Source organism: Lontra canadensis, unplaced genomic scaffold (assembly GCF_010015895.1).
Source record: "Lontra canadensis isolate GAN:19392208 unplaced genomic scaffold, GSC_riverotter_1.0 scaffold14, whole genome shotgun sequence".
NCBI lineage: Eukaryota > Metazoa > Chordata > Mammalia > Carnivora > Mustelidae > Lontra > Lontra canadensis.
Genome location: NW_022631008.1, coordinates 24,913,932 through 24,935,681, shown reverse-complemented (window position 1 = coordinate 24,935,681; position 21,750 = coordinate 24,913,932). Strand labels below are relative to the sequence as shown.

The 21,750-nt window shown below is 39.7% G+C and overlaps 1 protein-coding gene across 2 annotated transcripts in view; it reads right to left on the bottom strand.

The window, feature by feature from the left end:
• The window catches only part of AFG1L (AFG1 like ATPase), a 225,537-nt gene that overhangs the window by 2,521 nt on the left and 201,266 nt on the right, over nt 1–21,750 (bottom strand). The window contains exon 12 of one of the 2 annotated variants that reach the window (XM_032858264.1): nt 1,775–1,915. In XM_032858264.1, the coding sequence (XP_032714155.1) occupies nt 1,775–1,915 (141 nt within the window). Of the gene's footprint in view, nt 1–1,774; nt 1,916–21,750 lie in introns of those variants that run through there. The other variant, XM_032858265.1, reaches the window with a different exon arrangement.

Here is a 21,750-nt window from a genome sequence, read left to right as displayed (position 1 = left end):
GCGAACATGCAGGTTTTCAGGTTCATCCCCTAGGATCAGGGTTCATTTACTGGACTGGGCGTGGAGTAGGTTCTGGAACATGGATCTTAAGTAGCCCGGGGAACTCTGATGTAGGCCATCCTCAGCAGGACTTCCCCAGGTCCATCCCCAGCCCCCCAGAGATCAGTCTACTCTCCCCCAGACCTCCCGGCACCACACTCCTCTCTCGATCCTTCCAAGAGACTAGACCTCAGGGATGACTTCACATTTAGTTCTGTGGATATTTGATGAATGCTTCTCTGACACTAGATGTAAGTTCTAGGAAGGCAGGTGCGAGATCTGGCTTTGCCTGTTGTTGAACTTCTAATATTTAGCGCTGTACTTGGCATGAGAAAGGTTGTTGAATGAGTGAATAAAAGAAACATTAAAATTTTATCTCTTCCTCCCAGTGGATTCTGGTACTTTCCTCCTCCCCTCAAAATCCCTTCAATTTTAGAATCACTGCTCTATCTATTTCTGTACAATAAGGAGAAATATTGTCTCTACTAGTAATATATTTAACTCTATGGATATTTAACTCTATTTTGAAGTCATACTTGTGCTTTTACTATAAATATGTATTTATAGATATATATATACATATGTATATAAATATATGAGTTTATTATTTGACACCAAGGAGACAGTGATAGAGGGAATACAATCAGGAGGAGTGGGAAAGGGAGAAGCAGGCTTCCCACTGAGCAGGGAGCAGGATGTGGGTCTCAATCCCAGGACCCTGGGATCATGACCTGAGCTGAAGTTGTTAATCCTCAGCTTAACAACTAAGCCACCCAGGCGCCCTACAGATACATTTTTTAAAAGATCTATTTATTTATGAGAGAGAGAGAGCGTGAGCATGGCAGGGAGGGGTAGAGGGAGAGGGAGGATCTCAAGCAGACTCCCTGTTGAGCGTGGTGTCCGACAAGGGTGCTCGATCTCTTGACCCCAAGATTATGACCTGAACTGAAACCAAGAATTGGGTCCTCAATTGACTGAGCCACCCAGGTGCCCCACAGATATAGACTATTAATAGGGGCTCACCTTCACTGAAAGTGCCTTACATGGTCATTTAATCCTCGCAACAACCATATGGAATAAGCACTATTATTCCCCTCTTCTTCTACAGAAGGCAACTGTGGCTCGAGAGATTAAGGTGGTCCTTAAGGCGGACAGCCTAGCTTAAAGCCCATTCTTTAATCAGTAGGCTATATTGCATCTGATGAATGGACACGGGCTCATGGCTTAAACAAACAAAAAGATGATGCAAGGCTAGTTGCGAGGGTTTCTGGGTCACAGGGAGAGAGAGCTCCAATAGTGAGGAAGGTCCCTCATCATTCATTCATTTGTTCATTCATTATTTTTTCAGTCCAGTCATTTATTCATGCAACTCGTGAACTGACTGAGCACTCGATCTAGGTAAGGCATTCTGTTGTTCATCACCAAGCGTACACATTCTTCATTCTATGTCTATGATGGCATCGTTAACATCGCAGTGTCTTCTGATGGAAGCCTGACAATCCCACTACTTTTACTGCTATCACTGATATTATGTATACAGCCTTTGGCTTGTGCCAAGTGTTGTTCTGAGTGCTTTTCATGGATTAGCTTATCTTGCCCTCAACAATTCTCAGAAGGAAATACTATTATCCCCCCAATTTGTAGATGAGGGCACTGAGGCACAGAGAATAAACCAGGATTCCAGTCCAGGCCATCCGACTTGTTTAGTCTTGAGAAAAATGCATTACATCCTTACCTTGAAATCATAGAAGTTATCAATGAGAGTGATGAATCTTCGAGCCTGCGTCCTCTTGGCCAGTGTAAATTGGGGAATGTTTCGTAAGAATACTGTATCGAAATTCTTTGACAGTTCCAGGTAGTCACTGGCTCCAAGTGGCTGTAATTAAAATGAAAATGAAGACTAGAAAACTGAAGCCAATTCCAGTGGCCCAGAATTTGAAAACACCTCTTTTTCTGGTCATGGTGTGATCTAGGCGGCAGCTTTGGTGTGACTTGACCAAACGGAGCAGTGTTTCCACTGTGGGCTAAGGAGGGTATCTACTGTCATTGTAACAGTGACATAGAAAAGGGGCGAGAGAGAAGACAAGAGTGTGGTGGGGAGTGAAAGAGTATCTCGAGCCACCCCAGCCTTGTGTTTTTCAATTTCTATGACATAACTGTAAACATGCCCCAACAAATCCTTCCTATGACTCCAATGCAAGCTGTCGCTGCTGTTAAATGGGCCATCTTATCATGGTGTGCCAACTCTTCTGTCGTCATTTTGAAATAAAGACTATGTTTCAGTGTGAAATCATCAGAAAATCTTTCTCATTTAATTTGAAATAGAGTTGTTCAGGTGCAGTGTTGTGAACGTAGCTAACTTCTGTAGGAAATACCAGACAGGTTAATGACCAGAGGCAGACAGGGGCCTGCAGCATAATTTGGTGCAGACTGCTCCCTCTTACTGTGAGGAGGGTACAACACTCAAGGTTCACAAAATTATCCACAAAGGCGCCACCTACGATATAAGGCACTTGTTCCCAGAACACGACTTTAACTCATGAAATTTATGAAAACTATCAGCAAACATCCTTTGGGGTTAGGAACATTCCCAGCAAGCGTTATCTGTCTTTTTAAGTTGCACATGGATGAGTGTTTCTGGCCCTTGCTACAGCGTGGATGAGACCGGGGCCTGAGTGGGCCAGGAGCTACTCTGAGGTACTCCTGGAAGCTCCTGGATCACCAGGACCCATCCCTGGGACACAGACAGCTGAGCCCCCTCAATTTCTGGCAGAATCCATCAACACTGCTCCCTGTCCAGAAAGGTCTCCCTCCCTGGGGGAGTCATTTGCATCAAAACTTCTTCCAGGGCGCCTGGGTGGCTCAGTGGGTTAAGCCGCTGCCTTCGGCTCAGGTCGTGATCTCAGGGTCCTGGGATCGAGTCCCGCATCGGGCTCTCTGCTCAGCGGGGAGCCTGCTTCCCTCTCTCTCTCTGTCTGCCTCTCTCTCTACTTGTGATCTCTGTATGTCAAATAAATAAAACTTAAAAAAACAAAACAAAAACAAAAAAACAAAAAAAACTTCTTCCAGAAATGCAGATTTGGCTATGTTCTTGGGAGAATTAGGGATTTGTGAGGAGTGGAGACCATCAACCCCACTGCAGAGCCCAACCATTGAAGCCTACACTCTCCTAACAAGTAGCGGAAACAAGTCACACTCAGGAAAAGAGACCTCTCGTGCGGGTGTGCAGAGGAGAGAGTAAATCAGAATCAAACTCTGGGGAAGTGGTTCCCTCGAGGGAGAGCAGCTCTAAGAAGGATGCAGCAATTACGAGACCCTGGCAAAGGGGCAGGAAACAGGAGAGAGCACAAAGAATGACCCAGCTCCTTTGGAAATCTGCTTAGAGAGGTCCCTTCCTCCCATCTCCTCTCACCAACTAGGTAACAAATGGGGCCAGAAGAGGGGACCCTTGCTTTCCCATGTCCCTCCCCTGGCTGGGCAGCCTTTACCTGCATTTTATCTCCAACCATTTCCCATTTCCCTCCAGGCTGGCCTTACCTGAGACTCCCCTACTCACTGGGCCACACAGGAACTGGAGTGTGGGGTTTTTGGTTTGTCTGTCAAACCTGGGCTCTCTTAGGAGAGAACCCTGCTGTTAAGCCTGTTATGGCCCAGGAGTGAATCCTCAGTCTGTTACTTACTAATGGTGTACCTTTGGCAAGTCACATCATCTTTCTCTTCCTTTAGTCTTCCTATCTATAAAATGGGAGTTTGATTCCTCGCTCACAGGATTGTGAGGATTCCATTGAAGAATACGTGTAAAGCCTTTAGTACAGTGCCTAGGGCACTCAGATCACTTTGGTTGCTTTTTATTTCAATTAGTTTGAGCCCAAATGATTAGGCTTAATAATGACAAGTTGAGGACGTTCTCAATAGGACCGGTTAGTTATGTTCCACCACCGACCCCATCCAAAACCCTGAATCAGTCTTTGTGCGTCTACCAGACCTCAGGACCACAGCAGGGCCCATCGGAGACTGTGGGATCCCACATAAAGAAGACAATTCCCTACAGTGGGGGTAAGGCCACATACGGCCTCTTTGGGGAAACAGCAAAACTCCTACAAAGACACAAAGGCTCTGAGGGTGACACGTACCACTTTTTTTGAGATAAGTCAGGATTTAGTGTCTCATCTTTTGTAAATCACAAAGTATATGTACAAAAAGGTAACAGCTCATCTCAGGTCTATAGTTATGTATAATTAAACTCGTTCTTTATGCACAGATGTGATTTCTATCAGGATAACTACATGCCCAAGGAAAATCATCATCAGGAGAGCCCTGAAGTGCCTGGGGCAACTGGAAATCAGGATTCTGCCCACTCAGCTCTTTTTACAAATTATATACCTTTGTCGGAAGGTTCTGCATTTGCCGTTATATTAGCAAATGTCCCCTTCACTCACATCCCTAAAACAATTATGTGCTCATTCACGTAAAGAAAATTAAGCTTTATGTAGTTATCTATCTCCTTTAAAAACAATGGTGATGGGGGCAGTGAGGGGTTAGTGTTTTCAGTGGATCCCGAGTTTCACTTTGGGGTGAAGAGAGTTCTAGAAATGGACAGTGGTGATGGTTGCACAACAATGGGAATGTACTTAATGCCACTGAACTGTACCCTTAAAAATGGTTAAAATGGCAAATTTTACATTATGTATTATTTTACCACCACAACAGAAAAAAAGGTCATTAACACTAAGAAATGTTATTTGTTGCCAAAGAAATCCCAATTTAGGCCACAAAAGGATAACAATATTACTTTTTTCTTTAAAAACATAAGAAGAGGGGGGCCTGTGTGGCTCAGTGGGTTAAAGCCTCTGCTTTCGGCTCAGGTCATGATCCCAGGGTCCTGGGATCGAGCCCCGCATTGGGCTCTCTGGCCAGTAGGGAGACTGCTTCCCTTCCTCCCTCTCTGCCTTTCTCACTGCCTACTTGTGATCTCTGTCTGTCATATAAATAAATAAAATCTTTCAAAATAAATAAATAAACAAATAAAAATAAAAACATAAGAAGAATGGGGGTGCCTGGGTGGCACACTCAGTTAAGCATCTAACTCTTGGTTTTGGCTCAGTCATGAACTCAAGGTCATGAGATCGAGCCCCTCCTGGGGCTCTATGCTCAGCAAGGAGTTTGTTTAAGACTCTCCCTCTGTCCCATGCCCCCTGGAATAACTAAATCTTAAAAAAAAAAAAAAAGGGAAGAATGACATATATTAATTGAAGAAAGACATCTTTTCCCCAAGGAAATCAGCTCCAATAAGATTAATATTAATTTAAAATACAAAGCTTTTAGAAGGTATCTAAAAGAGTTTCTTCAACAAACTTTCAGGATTGATTTTGGTGAGAGATTGGGGGTTTTCTTTATTAGTCAGAAATGCTATTTTTCATTACATAAATAAGTCAAACTACTGTGGGCAAAAACTATGTTAAGACGCTTTGGAATCATTGGTCTGCCCCTTCCAGTCCTGTGACCTTGAGCAATCCCTCTGAAACTCCATTTCCTCATCTGTAAATGGGGGATCATGGCAGGACAATTCTCAGGTTTGTCCTGATCTCACATGTAAAATCTTTTAATACTGACTACATGTAAAATCTTTTAATAGTGGCCGTCGCACAGTAAGTGCTCAATAAATGCTATTTATGGAGTTCTGGTGAAAAGCAAATGAAACAATATACACATGGTACTTATTTGGCATACGTCAGACTGATACTTAATATATAGTAGTTATATTCTTTATTAACTAATCAAATAACCTAGTTCTGAGCTGATGAGGTCACGCAGCCTAAACAAGTGAACAATTCGGCTAATTCCAATCTGCTTCTGCCTTTGTACTCAGCAGGTAAAAGCTGCTTCCTCTGGTCCTTCCTGCTGTCTCTGGTCCACCAAGATATCTGTCAGCCAGGTGCCTTAGCTCTCCATGAAGTCATTTATAGAGGACAAAAACAGCATCTATCTCAGGCCCTCTCCCTCCCACTTCTTTGGTAATACCACCAGTACCACATGTGGGGGAAGGCTCCAGACCCACAGAATGAACAACCCCTACCCCAGCACATGGCACATTGTAAGGGCTTCATATTCACTGAATGAATGGTGCATAAAACCCAACATAGCCCAAGGAGCAGGCTTATTCCTTCTTTTATACCAATTTGTCTCCAAAACAACTGAACCACCTACAAAAAAAAAAAAAAAAAAAATCCCACTCTTTCTTCATTGGCCCAAACTCCCCACTCCCAAGGCAAGCCTTTGTTGTATATCCTAGTATACACGTAGGAAAAGTCTAGGAAAATATAAACGAAAATGTGAACAGCAGTTATCTTTGGCTGATGGAATAAAAGATGAATTTTGTTTTTTTCTTATACTGTTTTGATCTCTGCCACCCCCACCCCTGCCCCATGAACTTGTATTACTTTCAAACAGCAAAAACAATAATGCTTTTTTGGGGGGTCATTTTTATAATGGGTATCTTATCATTTATCTCGCACATGTGAGATCATAACATGGGTTTTGTCATGGACATTTTTTCCCCCAAGGTTTTCTTAATCTGAAGAAGTAGAGTTTTTTCAGAGACATTTATTTTTTTTCTTTTTTTAAAAGATTTTACCTATTTATTTGACAGACACAGTCCACAAGTAGGCAGAGAGGCAGGCAGAAAGAAAGGGGGAGGCAGGCTCCCTGCTGAGCAGAGAGCCCAATGCAGGGCTCGATCCCAGGACCCTAGGACCACGACCGGAGCCTAAGGCAGAGCCCTCAACCCCTTTAAATGTCCCTGGGTGGCTTTGGCACCCCTCAGAGACATTTAAAAAAGAAAATAAAACGTAAGGCTGAACACGTATTTTTTCCTTTATAGTCTGACAAAAGCATAAAGGATTTCATATTTGGGGTAAAATTTGATTTCGGTTATACAGTAGGCTCAATTGATGCTTCTTCATGGTAGGGTAGTGAGAGAGAGAGTGAGGGGAGGTGAAAGGCAGCACCCTCCAGTAGCTCATGTTTAGCTCTTGCAGTCAAGCACCAGAGTTCCCCAGATCAAAGGCTCAGTGATGTTAAAATCCATGTCACAGCCCAGACTGATACACTTCCATTTATATCATGTCTTAACTTGAGCAAATTTTCTCCATGCAAGCTTGATTCTTGTTTACACAAGATGGTAGCTATCAAAAATTTCTCTTCAAGTTTTCTTCAGATCATACTTAAAAATTTTTATTATCATGTTCCTTTCAGGGGCAGCAACTTGCTAGACACATCTCCAAAGGCAAGGGAACCAAAAGCAAAATGAACCTATTGGGGACTTCATCAAGATAAGAAGCTTTTGCACAGCAAAGGAAACAGTCAACACAACTAAAGACAACCTACAGAATGGGAGAAGGTGTTTGCAAAGGCCATATCAGATAAAGATCTATAAAGAATTTATCAAACTCAACACCCCAAACCCAAATAATTCAGTCAAGAAATGGGCAGAAGCGATGAACAGACATTTCTCCAAAGAAGACATACAAATGTCCAACAGACACACGAAAAAATGATCCACATCTCCTGGCGTCAGGGAAATACAAACCCAAAGCACAATGAGATACCACCTCACACCAGTCAGAATGGCTAAAATTAAATTAAATGACAGGTGTTAGCAAGGATGCAGAGAAAGGGGAACCCTCCTACACTGCTGGTGGGAATGCAAGCTGGTGCAGCCACTCTGGAAAACAGTATAGAGGTTCCTTGAGAAGTTAAAAATAGAACTACCCTATGACCCAACAATTGCGCTACTAGGTATTTCTCTCAAAGACACAAATGTAGTGTTCTGAAGGGGCACCAGCGGCCCAGTGTTTATAGTAGCAAAGTCCCCAATAGCCAAACTAAGAGTCCAGATGTCCATTGACAGAGGAAGGAATAAAGAAGATGTGGTATATGCACACATATGTATATATGTATACATACACACATACATACACAATGGAATATTACTCAGCCATCAGAAAGGATGAAATTTTACTATTTACATCACCATGAATGGAACTGGAGGATATTATGCTGAATGAACTAAGTCAGAGAAGGAAAATTACATGGTATTACTCCTCATATGTGGAATATAAGAAACAGCACAGAGAATCACAGGGGAAGGGAGGGGAAATTGAATGGGAAGAAATTAGAGAGGGAGACAAACCATGAGAGACTCTTAACCCCAGGAAACAAACTGAGGGTTGTTGGAGGGGAGGTGGAGAGGGGATGGGGTACTTGGTGATGGGCATTAAGGAGGACACATGATGTGATGAGCACTCAGTGTTATACGCAACTGGTGAATTACTGAACTCTACATCTGAAGCTAATGATGTACTGTATGTTGGCTAACTGAATTTAAATTTTAAAAACTTTATTATCATTAAAAATTATTAATCAGGAACTGCACTTAGCCACTTCAAATCAAAGCTGATTTTTAAAAAGTTATGTTCACGACTTTTCTCATTAAATTTGAAGAGATTTTATTTAAAAGTTTTGTTCAAATTCAATATTTGCTATATTTAATATCTTTGTAAGTTTATTTTTCTTCTGATTATATCATAGAAATTTAGTAAATGTTTTCATCAAAACACATAGGTGCTGACAAATTATCTTATCTAGCCCTATGTGCCACCCAAATGGTATGTTGCCACAGGACTACTGATCCCCCTTTCCCTAGTATTCAGTATTTAAATGTGTGTGGGGGCATTCAAGTGCATTAAGTTAAAAATTCTCTAAAAAATTATGATAATTTTAAACCTATTTAAAATATTTTTGGAAAAATGAAGAATGCCTATGTGCAGTAGTCTGATTACAATAATGGCTCCAATTGTTCTTGCCTCCTTGTCTACACTCTTTGGATTGTGACTTTCCAACTCTCCCATTAAGGCATGACATCTCCCTAGCTTTTCAGTCTGGGCTGGACTTGTAATTCATCACGGTCAACAGAATGAGGCAAAAGTCACAATTTTCCAGTTCTGAGCTTAGGTTTCAAGAAGCTTTGCCTGCTTCTGCTGTTTTGCAACACAATACACAAATGAAAAATATAGTCAAGCTCCCTGGCACCCAGAGAAAGACAAAACAAGAATGATGTGTCATTCTTCATATAGCAATTTTGCAAAGAAAAATAAGTCATTACTACTCAATGCTGGCAAGTAGGTAATGAGACACCCATTGCTGCTAAAAAAGTAGATTAGTTTAGTTGTTCCAAAAGAAATTTGTTGGATTGTATGAAGAGCCCTGAAAGAAGTCATAACCTTGGCCCAGCTGTTATGTTCCTAGAAATCAATCTGTAGTTAATGATCAGAAATTCAACCAAAGGCAATAGACAGATTATTTATAACTATGCGAACCAAAACAACTTTAAAATATAACACCAGAGGAATGACTCAATAAATTATGGCACACTGATATAATGGAATATATTACCAATATAGAACAATGTTTCTGAAACATTTTATGACATGGAAACATGCTTACGATAAAAGTGAAAAAAAGCATAATTCAAAATTATATTCGTACTAAGGTAGCTATTTTGCTCTAAATAGATACGTAGGAAAAGGGCCAAGTAAATATGTAAAAATGCTAACAATCGTTATTTCTAAGTGGTCTGAGTGATAGACTTAGAGGACTGTATTTTATATTTTATCATCTTTGTTTTTTAGATTTTTCTGTATTTTTCAAAAGGGAGAGAAACAAAATCTATTATGACAAAAGAGCAAAAACAGAATGATGTGGCAAGACAATGTTGAAGATCTTTACTGAGTCCAAAGTATACTCTTTGTTTTTTTCAGCTCTCTGATCCCCACCATCTCCCCTAACAAGGAAGAGTGAGTGTGTAAAACAGTCACCGTACGTGCATATACTGAAGAGCTCGAGGAGCTCCAAATCTATTCCAAGTTGCCCTTGCCACTGTCATTTACTCCACTGTCCAAGACGGGGAGTCCCAGAAAGGTCAGTACTCTCTTGTCCACCTGAGCGTCCGTAGCACCTAGACGAAGGGGGACTGGGATCTTGCCCAATACAAGACTAGTGAATAAGCGAACACAGTAGTACAATCTCTTCTTCAGAATCAATGCTAACCCCTGACTGCTTAAAAAACACAAGGTTTGTACTAAATCTTACAAGAACTTGGCAAAACACAAAGACCTATTTCTCCACTCTTTCGACCTAACATACCACGGAATTGCACACACAGGGTATCTACAGGAGTTGTAAGTCTTTATACTTTCATTTGCATTAGTTGATCCTCTTCTGTAAGTAAACCAGAGCATGAGACACCTTCCGAAACCGTAATTAGTATTGTAAATTCCTGCATTGTGTCCGATGAATAATTAACGCACGTGACTATTTTCGAGTACGAATGCCACTTCAGTTGGTATCATCCTTGAGTACGTAATTCTAGCTCAAAATTCAAGGAGCGTTATCTAATGCAGATTCTTCTTATGATAGATAATGATGACATTCTCCGTCTTTCTACCTGAGCGATTAAAAAGTTTAATAGTCTTTGATGTGGCTGGTTATCTGAATAATTTTCTAAACAGAAACAATTAAAACCCACTTATTTGATGCTTTGTGCATTCTCGACTATTGTTTCCAGCTCTTTGTTTCTGGGGAAACCTGATGAAAACTTAAAGAACTTTAAATCTATAATGAGTTTGCAAAGAGCATTTGTTTTCCTTAATTACCGGGAGTATACAGCTGGATTACACGTAGCACAGTTCCTCTAACAAACTTTGAAGAATAAAGAGCTTGCCTGCTGTCTTCTTTCTCCTGCATGAGAACCGGCACAGCTGTCCACTGAGGTTTGACCCTGGTGCCGGGAGTGGGGATTTTCTCAAAGCCACGCCAGTGTGAAATGCAGGGGCCTCACCGTCGGGCTGCCTTCTGCCCTGCAAGGAGCGGTTGATCCACTCCAGCACACACGAATGAGCTGTCAGCTCGATTTTCTTTTTTCTCTGCCCGGCTAATGCTTGTTCTGCCACCATTATTTCAGCTCAAGTAGGATGATTATTATTTCAAGCGCTGTCTAGATGATATTGTCCTCAGGGTTACTCTTTATAGACTCCGCTTTATAAATTCCTCATAGTGTCACCCTGATAACTCCTCATTAAACAAGTATGTGTGGCATCTTGCTTTGTGTACACAGAAATGACAATACGTCGTATCTTAAAGAGAAGTACTTTTTAATAGAAAAAAAAAGCACTTTAACAGAATTAGGGTGAAGGCGTTCTTTTCAAAAACAAACTAAGAATATCGTATGAATTTGTTAGAACAACTAGGTGCATCAAATCAATAAAGATAATAATTGGAAAAACAATGCAGTGAAATGAGTGTATTTGTAGAGTACAAAATTTCCCAAGATTCGTAATATGGCCCCTTACTATGAGAAATCTCATTACTATGAAGTCTGTAACATCCAACCGGGAAATAGCTCACCATTCCAGAAATTACTATCATTTCTTACACACATTCTACTCTAGAAGGTGTTCTCTGGTGGGCTGAGGCAAAGTTTTACTGCTTAACTTACAGAGTCTCAATGGTAGAGGCTAGTTTTACCCAAAACTACCAGATCTTTACTAAACTCCTGTCCCCTTGATGGCCAAATATAGTACTCTTTGTGGGAGTGGGAGGAGTGTCGCATTTTTAACAGAATTTGTAGAAACAATGATTAAACAACAACAACAACAAATCAATGTGGCAAACCAGAGGCAACTGCACTCTTTTCTCACCCTGACTTGACTAGCTTTGTGTATGTAATAAATCTCCAAATTCTGGAGATATCCAATTCTGGAGATTCCAGAACTAACAACTTTCTTAAAACATAAACCACATCAAATCAGATCTGTTAAAAGCCTGCTATATATCAGAACCACTGAGCTGGTTTATCCCTAGGAATACTTCCAGTTCATTTGGGAAAAACAAACCCCAACAACTGGCACAAAGACATCTGATTTATTGTCTATAGCACAGAAAGCCAAAATGTAAAGTGTGGAGATAAGTTAAAAACACACCATTAGAAAGACATGAAGAAGTAGGAAATCGTTCAATTCATCATTATTACGAAGAAGCGTCACTGAATGTAAGCGCCAATACAGCTCCAAGGAAATAACATAAAAACTACAAAAGCGTCTCCAGGAGATGGCAGGAATTACTGACGTGGACCATTCTAACCACTGGGACTGAGTAAACCAGACCATAACTTGTTAAGGAGGAGCTGGCATCTGACTAGGACGGAGTCCTCAATTGTTTAACAGACACGGAAAACTTGAGGGGACTTAAGAGTTGCTTCTTGGGAAAGTGGGATAGACTGGGTTCAACCATGCCAAAGGAATGAACAACAGTAAATAAATTAGTGTGCCTTAGATCCCTCCCCTCAGAAAAACCCTAAATGCTTCTGGAATTAGAAAGTCTTACCCAAGTATTTTATTCAGTTTGTTTTCAATTTAACTATAGCGTGAGGGATGGTGAGAAAGCAGCCTCAAGTCCATGAGGAACAGACCTGCTTCTTTGGTTTTTAAGGCCGAGGGAAATGACCTCACAGCCTCCCTCACAGACCTTGGCTATCCTCATCCTACAACCTGGCTTCCCCATAAGATTATTCAACCTGGCTAGACTCTCCTACTAGTTCTCTCCTACTAGTATCTAAGATCTCTGAATTAAGATAACAAGAGGTTTATGCTTAAGATCTTTTCAAAAAGTTTTATTTTTCTTAGTAATCTCACAACCCCAAGATCTTACATGAGGCTCAAACTCACAACCCCAAGATCAAGAGTCACGTGCTCCACCAACTGAGCCCACCGGTGACCTTAAGCTTTAGATTTTATAAGAAGCCATGGGCACACTTTGGATTAAGGGGTTTTATTTCTTGTGGCTTCTAAAATTTGTTTAGCTTCAAGCCAGCCCTAGGGAAACCAAGGTCTAGAAAAAACGGGGACTAAACAAGTTAGTAGAGCATTTGTGTTATATGGATCACTTAGCATAAGAAAAGAACCCAAATTCTTCATCTCTAGGAACACAGATAGCACGGGGCTTTTCAAAAACATTCCATATACAAATGTATGTGAGTATGTTATAACTATTTCATTGGTTAGTTTTTTTAAAGGAGTTTTTGGTTAGAAGGAATTTAATGTGATCCTCTACCGATAATTAACCATATATAATTAACCCATTCAAGTCATACAGAATGAGAGAAAAGTTATTTCAGCTGCACAAACAGCCAGTTCTTTGAAAGGACTAATCTAGATATTAGCAATCTAGCAGACACTAAAAAAAAATATTGCTGGGGAAGAAAAATAGCCCAACTATTACTAGAATTATTTTACAAACTCATTAATGAAAACAGTGCTGTAACAACCGCCTTCTAATTTCCCACTGGCAAAAAAAATATTTTATTAGCTAGTATAAAATGGAAATTTAAAATTTAAACATTATTATTAATGCCTCAGACATTATAATATCTGACTGTACAGACTACAGAAGGAAATAAATGTATGTGGCCAAGGCTGAAATATGTTTCCATCCTGTTGTCTATTTTTGAATATAATGATTTTAATAAGAATGTACACAGTAAGGATGAAGTAATTAGTAAAAACACGATTCTACCAAATTCACTGAAATCAGTAGCTGAAGACTACCATCATCAAGCCATCCCGAGCATCCCCTCGGTAGAGGGCAGTATTTGCTACATCTCTGTTGGAGGAAACAGTGTTCTAAATTTGCCTGGTTTTGAGATCCAGGAGAAACGTGAAAGATTACTCCCAAAGGATGTTCTACATCTTCGCTACTGGTCCTACTTGTGCCTTTGGAAAAAAAGGTCCATCCACGCAAACTTCTTTTGGAAATCTAAGTGAAGAGGCATAAAAAGTAACAACACACTATAAAGCAAAACGAGGCTTTAGAATACCAAGTAACTTAATTTAAACTTGAGGATGATCACTTCTGAACATGTTAAAGTCTTAGAAATGCAGAGATTTTGTTTTTGTTTTGCTTTTCCTCGAGAGAGTTCATTGGGTCTCCCCAGTCCTCTTAGGTTTGGATATTGAAAAAGCCTAATCAGAGTTGGGAACAAAATGGCTATAAAGAATGATTCTTCCTCCAAATCATGGAAATACTTGGTGAAAAATGCTAATTCATATTCTAAAGATATTAAAAAGTTAATCAGAGCAAGGTTGAATGCTTCTCTGTGCTTCTGGATACACAAAGGCCCAAATCCTTCAAACTGAGTAGACCAAGAGAATTTTTCACTCCACCTTCTTACCAAAAAGACAACCTTGAATTATCTGCTGCCCAAAGTTTTATACAACGTTCGTGAGAGGCTTGAACATGAGTCTATCCAATCTCTATAAGCATTTATCCAGCCTCTAAATGATCTCTGGATCAAGCGTGATAATAAATAGAAAAGCTTACTCAGGAAGTGCTTTTTTAACCTCTGTAGCACTAGTTTCACTGAAAAGTGCTTTTTTATTATGCCCCCCAGGTTGATTATGAGAATCTGTGCTATACACACCTGTACTGGCAGCAGGGATAATGCTGAGAAAACTGTCTGCTGGCATATTTCAGAAGTCCCTACATGCAAGGTCCAAGTTTCAGAAAGAACTTTACTTCTGATTTTCTGTCTTCGAACTTACTAAATGTCTTTCTCCCTATTTGACTGAGAGAAGGCTGAGAGCTGATGTAACTGTCAATTTGAGAAGCTTGTAGAAGTTTATGACATATATTAATATATTGTCTATATTAATAGACATTATTGTCTATATATTCTTTCAACTTATTCTCTATTTTCTCTTTGCCCCACTGTCAAAAAATCTACATAATTCTAATTGTGAGTGTATATGTGTATCTGTAATACTTTTTGGAACCAAGGTATAAATAAATACATGCCTGCATTATTCTTTTTCTATTTCTTTTCTTTCTTTCTTTTTTTTTTTTTTTAGAGGGGAGAAGAGGCAGAGGGAGAGAGAGAGAGAGAGAGACAATCTTAAGCAGACTCCATGCCCAGCATGGAGCTCGATACCAGATTCGTTTTCACAACCCTGAGATCATGACTGGAGCCAAAATCAGGAGTTGGATGCTTAACTGACTGAGCCACTTAGGCACCCCTCTTTTTCTATTTCTTTTTAAAGCTTATTTTGTTTTTAGTCTGCTTTTAAATAGACAGTAAAGGGACATAAAATGTAAGAACTTCAGACACTAAACAGCAATACCTCTTTTAAGTTTGATAGTTAACTAACTTAAACTCACTTTTATGTGGAATCTAAAAAACAAACAACACCAAACTCACAGAATAAAAGAACAGATTTGTGGTTACCAGAGGTGGGGAGCTGAGAGGAGAGGAAATGGAGGAAGGTGGTCAGAAGGTAAGAATTTTCAGTTATGAGACAAATACTCTTCTTTTTTTATCTATGCGAGACAATAGGTGTTCACTAAACCTACAGTGGTAATCATTTCACAATCCGTGTAAATCAAACCATCATACTGTATACCTTCAACCTTAAAATGGTGACATACATCAATTATTTCTCAATAACCCGGGGAAAAGGTATGCAGGATAATTTTTTATCTCCATGTAAATGTGAATAATTTATATTTTATGGTTTTTCCATGTACATCAAAGCTGGAAAATAGTTACATTAAGTTATTAAGAGCAGAGCCCTATTACACAGGTCTACAAAGTAACCTCCAAGTCCTAAGATGCTACCAATCTAGTAAATTACTTCCATTTTTAAAAATTCAAGGAAGTACCTGGGTGGCTCAGTTGGTTAAGCATCTGCCTTTGGCTCAGGTCATGATCTTAGGGTTGCGGGATCGAGCCCCGCATTGGGCTCCCTGCTCATTGTGGAGCCTGCTTTTCCCTCTCCTCCCTGCTTGTGCATGCTGTCTCTCTCTTTCTCTCAAATAAATAAATAAAATCTTTTTAAAAATTCTTCAAGAAAATGGTGGGAAATTTTAGCTGTTTCTAATGTAACTTTGATTCAGCTGTACTAGGATCCTGACTCTGTTTCCTTCCACTAAATCCCACAATAAGATTTTCTAATCCCTGGGGCGCCTGGGTGGCTCAGTGGGTTAAAGCCTCTGCCTTCGGCTCAGGTCATGGTCCCAGAGTCCTGGGATCAAGCCCTGCATCGGGCTCTCTGCTCAGCAGGGAGCCTGCTTCCCCCCCCTCCGCCTGCCTGCCTCTCTGCCTACTTGTGATCTCTGTCTGTCAAATAAATAAATAAAATTAAAAAAAAAATTTCCGATCCCATCCACACTGCTCATCTCTTCCATTTTCAGCATCAGTTCAGGTGATTTCATTGACTCCCTTCAACTTCAAACTAATCCATCTCTATAAATGACTTCCAGATCTGGATCTTCAGTCTTAGATTCCCAGTTGTTTGTAAGTCCCCTTCTCTGACCTCAGGTATCTGTTAAGGGTCCTGCCATCCCTCTGGCCATCCAAACTGAAAACGTTAGAGCCGTAGGTGGCTCGTCCTTGGCCCTGAGACCTCTCTACACCCAATCTTACAGATTTCCCTCATGTTCACCTTGTTCTTTCCAGTATACCATGTATACCTGTTTTAGGGGGCAACTGGGACAGAGATTCTGTCTCTGTTTGCCAAGCCATGGACCCTGGTGAGAGGGCAACATCCATCTAGAGGAAGGGCCACACAAAGTCATGATGTGATCACTTAGCTCCACCCCCATCTTGGGGAGCTTTATCTAGTGCACACAAAGCCCCCATCTATGGTAGCAATGTCAATCTCACACAGCTCTGCCAGATTATCCAACATAGATCTGTTAAAAAATAATGACGTTTGTTTTAGGCCGATGAAGTTTCAATTTAAACTCAATGTATCACCTAATACGCCAGCCGCTTTGTACTGACTTCAATCCATCTATCCTGAGTGCATACCACTCTCCTACATATGATCTAAATTCCACCCACGGCCCTTAAAGTCTCTGGAAAAAGAATTCTGGATGGTTGGGTGCTTTTTCCTTTGAGGAGTTTAACGATGGTATTGCACTCTTTTCAGGTGTTCATTACCAACCTTTAATCATACTATTGTTCCCATGGTTGCATCTTTGGTTTTCAACAGAATGACTATGATGTGCATAGGAATGATTTTCTTTCTTTTAGGGGTTGGTTGAGCTTCAGGGATCTGTATATTTATGTCTTATCTTAGATTTGGAAAACCTCAGCCATTATTTCTCCAAAAATATTTTCTACCCCATTTTCTCTTTTCCTTCTAGGGCTCCAATGATACAGTTTGATTTCTGATATGCCAAAGCCTCTGCCATGAGGCTTTGCCTTATTTTTTTTTTCCTCTCTTTTTCAGATTGTTGCATAATTTCTATTGATCTATATTCAAGTTCACTGACTCTCCTGTTTTCTGCACTTTGGTATTAAGTACATACAATAAACTTCAAAATTTTTAGGTCTAGAATTCTCAACTTTTAGTTTTAGAATTTCCATTTGGTTCTTTTTTATGGTTTTAATTTCTCTGCTAACACCTCCTATTTGTTTATTCATTATCAGTGTATTTTCCTTTATATCCTTGAGTATAGCTATAAAAGTTACTTTGAAATACTTGCCTCTAATTCCATCCGCTGTATCATCTAAGGTCAGTTTCTGTTATCATTCATTTCTCTTTTAAAAGTGGATCAGATTTTCCTGTGTCTGCATACATCTAGCAATTTTAGATTATATTCTAGATATTGTGAATGATATATTGTTGGAGACTTGGAATTCTTTTATATTATTCCACCAAAATATATTGATTTTTCTGTTCCTATTTCAGCCAGTAATTAACTTGGCTGATCTCAAACTCTGAACTCTGTCTCCTCTGTGACAGGCAGAGACAGAAAACTCTTTAGTATTCTTAGTCTTAGTTGCACATGTGTAGTTCACAGGTCAGCCCACGATTTGGGTAGTCTCTGTGAAGAGTTTTGAGCTCTTCCTTCATGGTTCTCTCCTTTTCATTTTCTTATTTTCCAGCTGCTATAGTCACTTTCCCCTCATTCCTCAGGCCAGGAATATTGCAGGTTTCTACTAAGTTTTAGATGTTCCATATGAGAACAACTATGATCTGTCCTCTGGCAAAAAACTAAAGAAATTCACCAGCATCAATCCTTTCTTCCAGTGTGGCCTGTGCTCCACTTTTCCCCTGCTTTTGGTTGCTCAACAGTGCCTTCCAGAGTTATTTCTTAGATTTTGCCCAGAGTTACAGTTATGATCTAAAGATGGGTTGCGAACACCTCAGTGGCTCAACCAGTTAAGCATCTAACTCTTGATCTCAGCTCAGGTCTTGATCTCAGGGTCATGAGTTCAAGCCCCACACTGGACTCCCTGCTGGGTGTGGAGACTACTTAAAAAATAATAATAAGTAAAAGTGGGTTGGTCAAATAGATGCTACTCTATCATTAATGGAATTAGAAACCTCCTGAGTCTTCAATTCTCTAAATATGCTATGTAATTTCCTATTCCTGTGTTTTTTCATAAAAACAAAAAACCTCAAAGGAGGAAAAGATCAAAGGTTGCCCTCATGATCCCCTATTCTTAGGAACAACCAAACGGCCACCCTGATACTCTCCCCCACCAGCAGAATCTTCAACCTTCCAGCCTTTAAGGCCTAGTTCCTCTTTAATTACCCAAAGCATTCTGCTTATACTGATCCTGTAATACTAATTATAATCTACCTTACATTCTAGGGATCTATATACTGATGGTATTTTCTCTTCTAAATGAAGACCTTATGAGTGTAGAAACTAATTCTTATCCATCTTGGTACCCCCTGATGAAGATCAAGGGAAGACAAGATGGCAGAGGAGTAGGAGGAGGCGCCATTTCAACCTGTCCCCTAAAGTGCACTGATTACCTACCAAAGAATTCTGATCACCCATGAAATCAGCCTGAGATTAGAATTATACACTTCTGGATCTCTACGGGGGCAGAAGACGCCAGTGGGCAGAAGGGTTCCAGGGTGCACCATGGTCGATACATTCAGCTACACATCCATTCAACCATCTCTCACTCGTTCAATCATCGTTCAATCATCTCTCATCATCTCTCAAAATGATGAGGAGGAGGAATGCCCAACAGAAGAAAATTCAGAGACTGGGCCTTCTGCATCAGAGCTATTGGATATGGACACAGACAGTATGTCAGAAAGGGAATTCAGGCTAACAATTATCCAGGAAAAAGCTAGGTTGGAGAAAGCCTTTGATGACAAAATGGAATTGATTAGGGCAGAAGTGAAAGCCACCAGGGATGATGTTCACAATGTTCTCAATGAGTTCCAATCCAATCTAAATTCTCTAAAATCTAGGGTAACTGAGGCACAAGATAGAATTGGTGATCTGGAGGACAAACAGAAAAAAAGGATCAGGAGGAAGCCTGGAACAAACAACTTAGAAGCCACAAAAACAGAATTAGGGAAATAAATAATAAATAATAAATAATAAAAATAAATAATAAAAACACCATGAAACGTTCCAACGTCAGAGTCATCTTGGTACCCCCTGTAGCATGTAGAATGATGCCAGCCTTCCATTAAGTACTTAGTAAATATCTGCTGAATGACTAGAAATACCATAAAATATAAAAAGGGTAGGGCTCTCTCTGTTACCTTGCATAAAAGGTAACAAACAATTATCTAGCATGTTGGTTTATTTAACCAAGTTTTCCTTCTTGAAAGGAGGGCATTCCCAAGAGGAGATACTATTTGCTGACCCACTGGAACATGGCAGTGGAAATTACAAACTTTCCTAGAGTATACTGCCCCATTCATCAACTTACTACTTTATGTACCATGGTCCTGTTCAAACTAAAATGACTTTCTGTGGATCATGGTAAGAAGTCTAAACTTCTCTGCCTGGTTTTTATAGAGGATCTGTCTGAAATTTTCATTCTTATTTCCCTTTTCTAACAGGTATTCTGCTCTCAGTAGGCAAGTATCTTCTGTTTCTCCTGGAACATTCAGTGCTTGGCTTCAGATCATGGTTGAAATACCTTCACTGTACTCATCTAAATTTTACTCACCTATCAAGGTCAAGATCAATTTCCTCCTTAAATCTCGTGTCCCTTCAGAGTCTTCCCAATCCTTACTATCCTTAATTTTCACTCCTGATGTACTCATTATATGTACTAACGAACATTAACTCCTCAAAATAGACTTATAGCTCAAACCAAGGAAAGAATTCAGTTGATCACATCCCACATTTTGCAGATGAGGTACTTGGACCCAGAGAGGTTAAGTAATCTGTCCAAGGCCACTCAGCTGATTGGAATTCCTATTTCTTGATTCATTTGGACCTCTTTCCACTCTACAACATTGTCTGGTATTTCTTCATGTTATTTCCTTTACTAAATTATAAACTTTTTGAAAGAAACTTCTCATACCTTCTTTTATATTCCTCAAAACATAGTGGTATACCAATATGGAAGCACTTAAGAAATAGTTGCTAGCCACTGAATCAATGTAACAATCTTGGGAAAAGGGGAATCTTACACAACATATATTTCTTGATTAACAATAAAAGATAAAAGAGCCAAGTAACATTTGATCCTAAAATACACAGAAATTGTACGATTTTTTTAAAGAAATTTTCTTCAAATATTTTATTTATTTATTTGAGAGACAGACAGAGAGAGAGTACAAGCTGGGTTGGGAGCAGAAGGAGAAGCAGACTCCCTACAGAGCAGGGAGCCTGACGTGGGGCTTGATCCTGGGACCATGACCTGAGCTGAAGATAGATGCTTGGGACACTAGAGTGGCTCAGTCGGTTAAGTATCTGCCTTGGGTCATGATCCCAGGTCCTGGGATCGAGTCCCGCATTGGGCTCCCTGCTCAGCAGGGAGTCTGCTTCTCCCTCTGCCTCTTCCTCTCTCTCTCTCTCATGCATAAATAAATAAATAAATAAATAAATAAATAAAATCTTAAAAAAAAGAAAGACAGATGCTTAACCAACTGAGCCACCCAGGTGCCCCAATCCTACAATTTTTGATATTATAACTCATTTCTAGTTTTTTCGCAAAATCTTTGCCTGATTTAATATCTTCACTGAGTTATCTTAAGAAACAAAAATAGTGCATCCTAACAATTCTCAAACTTTTTTTTCTACAAAACACATTTTAAAGTCATAATATATCTAATGGGATATATCTTACTAAATATCTAATTACCAATGTACTGAGTAATGACTAATTCTCAGTCAACTGACCTAATCTAAGGAAAGGTACTACAGAGTATATCAAATCAGGTATTTTGTGGTGGGAAATAGAAAAAAACCTGAAAGCTAAAAATCAGAGAATTACTTGATATACAAAACTTTTTGTTAAAAAATAAGAGCCAGTTGGTAGATAAGCATTAGAAAAGCCATCAGTGTTAAAACTTCAAAAATAATCAAACAAGTACACTTAAAGTACCTATAAAGTGTTTTACAGTCCTATTAATTGGTTGATCTGTATTTCCTCAACACTTTACCAGTGTTTTCACTGTACAGATCTTTTGTTTCTAGAACTATTCCTCTTATTATCCTCATTTAGTAGGGAGAGAAATTGAGGCCCTGAGATGTTGAGTTACTTTCCCAAGATCACATAGCACGGTCAGGGCTTGACCTCCTTGGTACTTTGGGAATCAGATTCTATAGTTTAGGGTTGTGATATATTTATTATTAAATCCAAGTCAGATCAGTTTAAAGTAAAAA